Source organism: Ursus americanus, chromosome 33 (genome assembly GCF_024610735.1).
Source record: "Ursus americanus isolate L20-20 chromosome 33, mUrsAme1.1.p, whole genome shotgun sequence".
Lineage (NCBI taxonomy): Eukaryota > Metazoa > Chordata > Mammalia > Carnivora > Ursidae > Ursus > Ursus americanus.
Genome location: NC_142159.1, coordinates 358,101 through 367,947, shown reverse-complemented (window position 1 = coordinate 367,947; position 9,847 = coordinate 358,101). Strand labels below are relative to the sequence as shown.

The window sequence follows — 9,847 nt, the reverse complement described above, 5'->3', positions numbered from 1 at the left end:
CTCTTGTTTGGTGCTAATTAATACATCAAAATATATTGGGGCTTCCTTTTTCAAATTAAGTGTGCATGATTGTATATGGAACAAATACTAAGATCCCAGGGTGGGAGGGCTAGGGAAAGGGATATGGAGTTCTTACTTGACTTGAATGTGCACCTGAGGGTGCTTTGTGTAATATATTGTACACTACAGCATCTTATATTTTTTGAGTTGAGTTTCAATAAATTACAATTTTTCACCCATTTCTTGTTTACTCATAATGAGTTTTCCTGCCATACATAGACTGAAACTGCACTTGTATTTTCTGGAATGTGCACTTATATTTTGCCCCAGTAGTTTTTCGTTTCTTACTAACCAAGCCATTTAGATCAAGCTTCTTTCTGAATGACTATTGTCTTAAAACTTTTGTGCAAAGAAAATTCTGAAATTGAGTAATTAACTCTGAGAGTCAACATAGCTCCAAAAGAGAATGTCCAGGAGTTGTCCGGGTAGAATGAGAACATGAAGGGCATAGATGGACACAGTGATGTTTCCAGGGAACTACAGATAATTTGGTAGGCTGCAATGAAGGGGAGCATTGAGGTGGATGAGATTATTGTAGCGATAGATGGACAGGAACCCAACCACGAATGCTAAGGAGTTTGAACTTGAATCCACAGGCAGCTGAGAGCCTTTGAAGGATTTGAACAAAATAACATGATAATGTTAATTGTAATGTTAAATTAATAACAATTTGTAGATAACGTGAGTGTGATTTGAGGGGCTGAGAATGGAAACATACTAAGACTGTTGAAGTATCTGAGGCAAATTTGGTGAGACTATACTGATAGTTGCAGCACAAGGAAGAGGAGATGAAAGTGAGAAATTTAAAGAGAGGGTTGTTAGGCCTTGGAGGGTGAAAAAAATATTTTTAGGAAAACTGAAAGATTCAGTAGTGATGCATCCGATTGAGGAGGGAATGCAAAAGGAAGAAATGAATTTGGGGAAAGAGGATGGAAAGCCAAGATGAGCTTGGTCTTTGGATGTGTTGAGCCTCAGTGGACTGTGAGCCACATATGTCTGATGACAAGGAAAGCAGTGTGTTCTTATAAATACAGCAGCTTTATTCTCTGTGCTTGTGAGGTTCTCAGTCACTTTCATTAGCTAGCAATGAAGTGAGTCAGACACTCCTAACATCCCTTTCTTACGCCAGTGGTTAGGATTTCAAGATCTTTGCTCTGACTCTTAAACTTTGTAGTTTTGTTTTGTTTTGTCAGCTCTTAAGGAATTTCATTCTGTCACCTCCTTACCCTAAGTCTGAAGCACACCCCTGCCCCGTGCCCAGGTGGTTTCATGGTTCAGATCCTGGTAGGTTCTGAACAGAGGGTTCTCAAGATTCTGTTGAAAGAAAAAGTGGCAGAAACTGGGGAACATCTCAGAGGCTAAGGCTACTACTGATTCCTTGGGACCTTTTCTGTCGGCTTCAGTTTCCTCACCTATAAGTGAAAAGATAGGGGATATCCTCTTGAAAAATCACTTTCTGTGATCTAAGTATGAGAAACATCTGGTGGCTTCATTCTTTAAATTCCTTATACTAGAGATTTTTAGCCCAGAACAAGAGAAAGTTGGTAATTTGCTGAACTATATCCATTCAACTACTCCTAACTTCTACCCCCTGAAAGGACCAAGTGAGTCCGTTTGTAGTGGAACCAAACCCTAATTTTCAAAACTCTATTGGAAGTTTGCTTCAAGTACAAGCCACAGTGGTTCATCATAAGATTACTTTCTGTTCCAGTTGGAGCGCTTGCTTCATTTGATCTTTATTAAAGACAATGTTTTATGTCAAACGGAGCATGTGCAGTTCTATGATAATACAGAAGGTAAGAGGGTTATTTCTGTGCTTTTAGTACTATCATTTTTACTTCATGTGTCTTTGGGATTTGTCCCAATGCTGGTGCAAACCTGGAAGCATTGACTTTGTTCTTAAAGCCTTTTTATTTTTTATTTGTTTTTATTTTTACTTTTTAAGATTGATTTTATTTATTAGAGAGCGGGGGGGGGGGAGGAACAGAGGGAGAGGAACAAGCAGACTCCTCACTGAGCACAGAGCCCCACACAGGGCTCTATCCCATGACCCTGAGATGACGACCTGAGCTGAAATCAAGAGTTGGAGGCTTAATTGACTGAGCCACCCAGGTGCCCCTCAGAGCCTTTTTAAATTCAAGAATGCCCCCTTAGGTGTATAAGTTGAGAGTGCCAGACACTTTCATTCTATCCGTTTACCCAGCATTCTCTTGTTTCATTGTTTCCCCATGTTCATGAACACGTGTGTGAGAGAGAGGGTGGGGGATGATGGCGAAGAAAGTTTTGATTAGTATTCCTAGAGTTTCCATCCCAAGTCTATCCTCTCTTTGTCCCAGGTTGCCTACTTTGACTGCATTGCCAAGGACATAGTCACTGGAGGATGGAATTAGTCATTAACCAAATATTTAAGTGCACCCATATTTAGAGACAGTTTTAGGTGCTTTGGGAGATAAAAATACCAAAGTAAATTTGTTCCAACTGTGGCAGTGGAGCAACAGCATGGGCATCACCTTGGAGCTTGTTAGAAGTGTAGAATGTCAGGCCAGGCCCTACTCCAGGCCTTCTGGCCCCAAATCTGCATTTTAGTAAAATCTCTAGATGATTCATAGGCACAGAAAAACTTGTGAAGCAATGACTAGAACAAAATGGAAAGTACTGTGAGAATTCAGGATAATTACACTTTTCTAAAAGCACTTTACATAAAATATCTTACTGAATTTTCATAACTTCATAAAGTAGGTACTGTTAACCCTCATTTGACAGATAAAAACTTAAAGGTGAAGTGTTTTGCCTAGCCGATAGAAGCTGGGACTAGATGGAGCCTAGTCTCCAGTTTCTTCTGACTGGAAGGATATCAGGGGAACTTATGTGAAGGAAGAACATTGGAAAGTTGCACGTGGCATTTAAAGTACAAAAAAAACCATAGTTTCTGTCATTAAATGAGTGTATTGTTTGTGGAAGTGAATAATGGGAAATAAAGTTTGAAGTGTAAGTAAAAGCCAGGTCATGCAGATTCAGTTCCAATCACACATCTATTATTGATATTTTCTCATTTGAGGAAAGAGAGGAAAACCAGTTCATTTCTGTGAGTCCATTTTTCTTTCTGAGAGAAACTTGTAAAAGAGAAGTTGCTCAGTCCCTTCTCCCCACTTCCCACCCCCACAACAGACTGTGATGCCTCCTGGCTTTATACTGCTGGCTCAGGGGCGAAGCCTCCTGTCGGGTAGAGCTGAGTCTGGAGAGTGCCCCACTCTAATCTGACCTGCTTGGTCTACACCTGCAGGAATAGATTCTGTGACACACTGCATTTGGAAGGCCGAACCACTTTGAGAAAGGTAACCAGGATAGTCAGGAGATTTAAAAACCTGTCACCCTGTATTTGACAGGTTTAGCCGGTAAAATAGAGAAGACTGGAAGCACAGGAAAGCTGTAGCCAAATATTCACTAAGCACATACCATCTGCTAGTTCCCGAGTGTTGAACGTGACACAGTAGGTTTCCTGCATCGTGGAAGTTAGAGTCTAGTGAAGAAGATAGACAGTAGGGTGCCTGGGTGGCTCAGTGGTTTAAGCATCCACCTTTGGCTGAGGTCATGATCCTAGAGTCCTGGAATTGAATCCCACATCATGCTCCCCTCTCAGTGGGGAGTCTCCTTGTTCCCCTCCTGCTCATGCTTTCTCTCTCTCTCAAATAAAATCTTAAAAAAACAAGAACACTGCTTTTAGAAGATAGACAATAAACAAAACACTACAAACGAAGGGCTACAAAAGAAGCTGTGGCTGTGATGGGAACTCAAGGCCAGGAAAAGCATCCTGGAGGAAGCGATACTTGAACCGAAACCTGAAGAACCAGTAGGAACTAGCCAGAGAGCATAATCCTGTTGTGTGCAGAGGCTTTGTGGTGTGTTTGTGACATTGACAAGTCTGGCATAGCTAGTGCTGAGAGTAAAGATGGGAAAGGGAAAGGAGAGAAGGCTGGATAGGTAAACAGCAACCAGATAGTTGAGTGCCATGTAACCAGCTTGTAGATTTTGGATTTTGTTTGAAAGGCAATGAAGAACCTAGGAGTCCTAAGTTGCAGTGTGAAAGCCAGAAAGTCCTCATGCAGTCTGATGTGGAAGACTCCTGGGTGGAAGTGACTGACGGCTGGCTGGCTGGATACATGGGCGGATAACTGTCTAAAGGTGAGATGACATGCCTTGCATAGTGATAATTCTTCACTGGAGGTTTTCAGGCATCTAAGAAGGAAGTCAAACTATTAATGGGCTTTTCAGACTAGATTCTTCGAAGGCACCTGACACTATTGAGATTGACAATACCTTGTATTTGGTCGTGGATGGCACTACAAATCATAGTTATACTTATCTATATGGGTAGCTTGTTCTTTCATACAAATTACCAAATTCTCATTACAGACCTACAAGGTAGGAATTACTCCCACTTCACAAATGAAGATATTAGGGCTCAGGCTAAGTAATTTGCTCAAGGTAACAAGGTTAGTGAATAGAAGAGCCAAAAATTTTAACCCAGATCCATTGTACTCCCAAAGGCCTATCCTCTTAACATCTACTCTGTAAAGATTCTATATGAACAAGTACACAGATATGGTAATAAGCACTTGATGAATGAACAGTTTAGGCTGTAAGGATATTTAGAATTCTTCCAGGGGACTTTGCATTCACCTAATATTTAATGCCCACTATGTGCCAAGACCTAGGGATACAGTAGTCAATAAAAGGGACATGGTCCCCGTCTTCCTTAGGTTTACAACAGAGAAGACAGATGTTAAACCAAAAATTGCACAAATAACTGTAATTGTGTTAAGTGCGTTGAAAGTAAAGTGTAAGGTGCCATGTAACAGGGAGATGTAATCTAGTATCGAGAGTCTCAAATAATGATTTAGTTGTCACAGCCCTATCTTTCTCCAAAAAGTTTCTGGTTACCGGTTCCTGACCTATGTTTAACCTATAATAGCCAAATCCAAAGTCTTATCTGAATCAATTTTATTCCTTGCTAGAAAGGATTCCGACTGTTGTCACTCACTAGCAGACTGTGGGTTTAATATCAATAGCAGTCACTCATAAATCAGTAGGTCATTTCACTCTGACATAAGTACTACATTTCCAACACACTCTAGACTCCATTTTCTGGATGTGTCTCTGACACTCCAAGCAACTTGCCATACCACCCCTTCCTGCAAGAACAAAACAATTATTCCTGTTCCAAGCCTCCCTATTACTGTTCTTTTAACCAGAAAGAACACACTGGCATAACCTCAGACAGTATTTTTCTAAAAATTGTCATAACTGACCCTTTCTCCTCTTCCTTTTTGCCTCTCCTCTCCTATTGGTGCAAACTCTCTTTTGGATTCTTGCTGTCTTCACAATTGATCTCAGTTTAGAATATACACGTGTGTGAACTCTTTTCTCCTCCAAGTTTTTTGGGTACAGACCGTACATACTGTATTTTCATACCTCCTTGCTTGAATCTGTAGATAGGTACTAGTCAGTAAATAATTGATTTGATAACATGCCATAGAAGTTATTGTACAGCACCTACAGTTTACAGTGTTTAGAAAATTATACCATCTGTTTCTTTTTTTTTTTCAAAGTATTTTTTAAAGATTTTTTATTTATTTATTTGACAGAGATAGCCAGCGAGAGAGGGAACACAAGCGGGGGGAGTGGGAGAGGAGGAAGCAGGCTCCCAGCAGAGGAGCCCGATGTGGGACTCGATCCCGCAACGCCGGGATCACGCCCTGAGCCGAAGGCAGACGCCTAACGACTGCACTACCCAGGCGTCCCATACCATCTGTTTCTAATATAAACCTTGCAAAGGATGTGGAATCCCATCTGTAAACAGATGAGCAAAATGAGGCTCAAATATGTTTCAATAGTCTTCCCAAATATCACAATTTCTAAACAATAGTGACATGTGAAAAAGGGGAATGCTGCAAAATAATCCAGTAATAATCCCTCCATATTTACCAAGTAAACTATTCCCTCTTTGAGAAAGCTTTCCTTAAATTCTCTCCTCAAATCTCCACTTAACCTCAGTTTTGTCATTTGCCATGTGAAAATAATTGCTGTCCCTTCCATGTACTGCTGGAAATGTTCCATATCTACACTTTCCAAGAAGGTAACCACTAGCCACATTGGCTACTTAAATGTAATTAAAATTAAACAAAATGTAAAATTCAATTCCTTGATTACACTATTGGCTACCGTATTGGACAGAGCAGATATAGAGTACTTCCATCATTGCAGAAAGTTCTATTGGACAGTGCTGTGCTACAGCTAGAACTTGCCAACGATCCAGGGAAACAACATGACTGAACTGAAAATCCAGGCCAAGGTTTGGTTGGTTTTGAGTGAGAAAGTTCACTGGGTGAGTGCGACGCAAGCTGGCCTTTAGAACAGTGACCTCACAATGCACAGTCCACAATGGCTCTAGAACACCTGGGCTCCCTGGCCACTCTCCCTAACTCGTATCTAGGTTCCTGAAGCCTCTGCACATGTAGTTCCTGGAGCTGCTGTCTTATTAAAATGTCAACATCTTTTCCTTCATCGGTCTGGGACAACATCGTCGATTATCTTTCTCTGAGCTCAATATGGAATTGGCTACAAGCAAGTCTTCTGGGAGAGACTAGATCACCTCAGCAAACAAATTTGGGTGTACTAGATAATCTTGCTCCAGCTGTGCAAGTTATCCTGGGGATTTCCTTTTTGCTTTTGTTGGGAGTAGGAGTATATGCCTTATGGAAACGAAGTGTTCAGTCAATTCAGGTTATACTCTTTTGTTACAGAGGAATTTAAATCGTTCTAAATCAAAATTTAGTTAGCTCTTTCCTGTATTGCTGCTACCCAGTTTTAAGGCCATGCAGATGCGCAAAGATTAACCCTAGTCTCTGAAATTGGTTGAAACTAGGTTAAACCTTAAAAACTTTTGCCAATTAGGTTTTGAGCATAAAACGCTCTTTCTCACAGTGGTCTTTGGCTTGTGTTAGAATAAAATAGATCAAACAATTTCATAAACTGAGAAGGCAGCCTAACGCCAAATTTATTTGATCACATGTTCATCTTTGATTTTCTACTATGTGCCAGACGCCATGAGGGGTATCTTTTAAAAGAATAGGCATTGCAAATATAATTGGGATCTTGGGTTTGGCCTTTCTGTTCTTAATGTGACTTTGTTCTATAACTGATGGCAAGGCATGTCTATTCATTTAGGCATCACAATATTTTCATTATTTCCTTGTTTTAACAGTATCAGGCTTAATACGCAAGGGTTCTTTTTGGGACTAGGAGTATAATTGGCTGGGATTGTAAGAAACATTTAGGATTTTACATACTTCTAATCACCAATAATAATAACTTAATAGTTTAATCACCAGAAATAATAGCTATATTTACAATATAGTCAAAATGCTTTTAGAATCCCAACAATTCCATGAAATGGATAGAGGTTATTTTCGTATGACAAGGAAACTGAGGTGCATTGACGTTCAGTGGAAATCTAAGGGGGTAGGATTTTAAAAGGGCTCTCTTAAGGTTTACTTGGTAAATGCTGAGAGAAATTATTACTGGATCATTTTGTAGCTTTCACTTTTTTCATATATCACTACTGGTGAGGAATCATGGTCACATCCATTCTCTTAACCTTTCAAAACCCTGCATGGTAGGCAAGGAGGGAGTATCCTGTCTGTCTTGTGGTCAAGGAAACTTGGTTATCACTGAACCAAGGTGACATAGATTATACAAACTGGCAAATCTGAGATTGGAACCTAATTTTTAGGATTCCAAATTCAGATCTTCTCCAGAATCTCATTTAATATAATCCAACTAACCTAAATCCCCAAAGGGATATGTGGGTATACACGTGTTTCAATTAGCTAATAGAAGAATACAAGGTAAAACAACAACAACAACAACCCTCAAACTATTGTCTGTACTTCTGGGTTCTACTCTTGTTTGGTTCATGTTCAACTCAATTAGATGAATTTGCAGCCCTCCAGACACCTCAGCCAAGAAAGAGGTAGTATAACCAGTGCTTAAGAGCATGAGCTCTGGAGTCGGACTGCTGGGGCTCAGACTTTGGTCCCATCACTTGCTGTGTGATCCGAGAGCAGCCAGTCTCCAAAATCCCACTTTCCTTATCTGTAAGATGGGTTTGTCAACAGTGCCTCCCTTAGGGTGGTCATGAGGGTTAAAGGAGATACTGTGTGTATAAAGCTCAGCACATAATGAATGCTCAGTAAACAGTGCCAGTTACCATAATAAGGAAAAAAGATAATTGGTTTTTTTTCCTTATAATAATATATTTTTATTATGTTAGTCACCATACAGTACATCCCTGGTTTCTGATGTAAAGTTCGATGATTCATTAGTTGTGTATAACACCCAGTGCACCATGCAATACGTGCCCTCCTTACTACCCATCACCGGTCTATCCCATTCCCCCACCCCCCTCCCCTCTGAAGCCCTCAGTTTGTTTCTCATAGTCCATAGTCTCTCATGCTTCATTCCCCCTTCTGATTACCCCCCCTTTCTTTATCCCTTTCTTCCCCTACCGATCTTCCTAGTTCTTATGTTCCATAGATGAGAGAAATCATATGATAATTGTCTTTCTCTGCTTGACTTATTTCACTTAGCATTAAGATAATTGGTTTTTAATTTTGCTCCTGACAGGAATCGGTCCTAGGTCATTAAAAAAAAGTGTGCTTCCCCATGACCAGGAAATCTAGTTTTCAAACCACTGTGTCCTGAGGGAACTTACGTGGAAGTCAGACTTCCTAGATTTCAGTCCTGGCTCTATCATTTCCAAGCATATGACCTTGGACAATGTCAGGGTCCAAACTGGAAGGTATTTAAATGGCTACCCAGTTCTGGGGTTTTTTTCTACGTAAATAGGCAAGTAATAGGCAAAACAACCTCCTCGCACAGAGCCCTGTGTGTGGCACATTTTTAGCAAACGTATCTATTCTTATCATCTTTATTAATTAAATGCAAATAACAATCCCTGACCTGCCAATCACTCTGTTCTGTGATAAAGATCAAAAGACAGAATAGATGTGAAGATGTTTTGTTAAACAGAAGCTTTGGCATAAGAATGAGAGATTATTGTTACTACTAGGTTTTTGTTTTATTTTGAATCTGAGGCATTCCCATGAATAAACAAGTAACGTGCAACTTCTGTTGTTTTATTTTAGAAAATATTGTTGTTTGTAATCACCCTCTACAAACTTTACAAGAAGGGCTCAGATTTTTTTCAGGCTTTGCTGGTCAGCCCAGAAGGGAATCTTCTCCCAGTTCAAGACAATAATTTCTTCCTGTCCTTGGGTCTGCAAGAGAGAATTTTGAAAAAACTTCAGGCAGTGGAGAACAAAGTGAAGGACCTGGAGGGGATGATCATTTCCCACAAACCTGCCACGAAGAGGGATTGCTCCTCGGAGCCTTACTGCAGCTGCTCTGACTGCCAGAGCCCCTTACCCACATCGGGGTTTACTTCCACATCTGAAATGTGATGGACTCCAGTCTTTTCCAGAAAAGCACTGTTTTTCCCTCATGTGTGTGGTGGTGTATCAATAAAGATAGAAAACTATATTGCAATGACCCTGCAAGGACTGGCTCTCTATTCGGGAGGGCCCAGCTTCTACTTATGTGTGTGGTGGGGTGTACTAGTAGTCAAAAATGTCTCGGAGATAATGATGCCACTCGGTAGGCTGGAGGCACTAAACAGCCAGATAGAAAAGGAGAGCCAAACTGGAATCCACGGGAAAAGAAGGGAAAG

The 9,847-nt window shown here is 40.5% G+C and overlaps 1 protein-coding gene across 1 annotated transcript; it reads left to right on the top strand.

Annotated features, from left to right (window-relative positions):
• The first annotated feature begins 6,603 nt into the window (after positions 1 to 6,603).
• Positions 6,604 to 9,581, top strand: TMCO2 (transmembrane and coiled-coil domains 2). Its single transcript, XM_045771937.1, has 2 exons — positions 6,604 to 6,843; positions 9,267 to 9,581. Exons 1-2 carry the CDS (start codon positions 6,604 to 6,606, stop codon positions 9,579 to 9,581), a joined length of 555 nt encoding a protein of 184 aa, XP_045627893.1.
• The last annotated feature ends 266 nt before the right edge of the window (positions 9,582 to 9,847 follow it).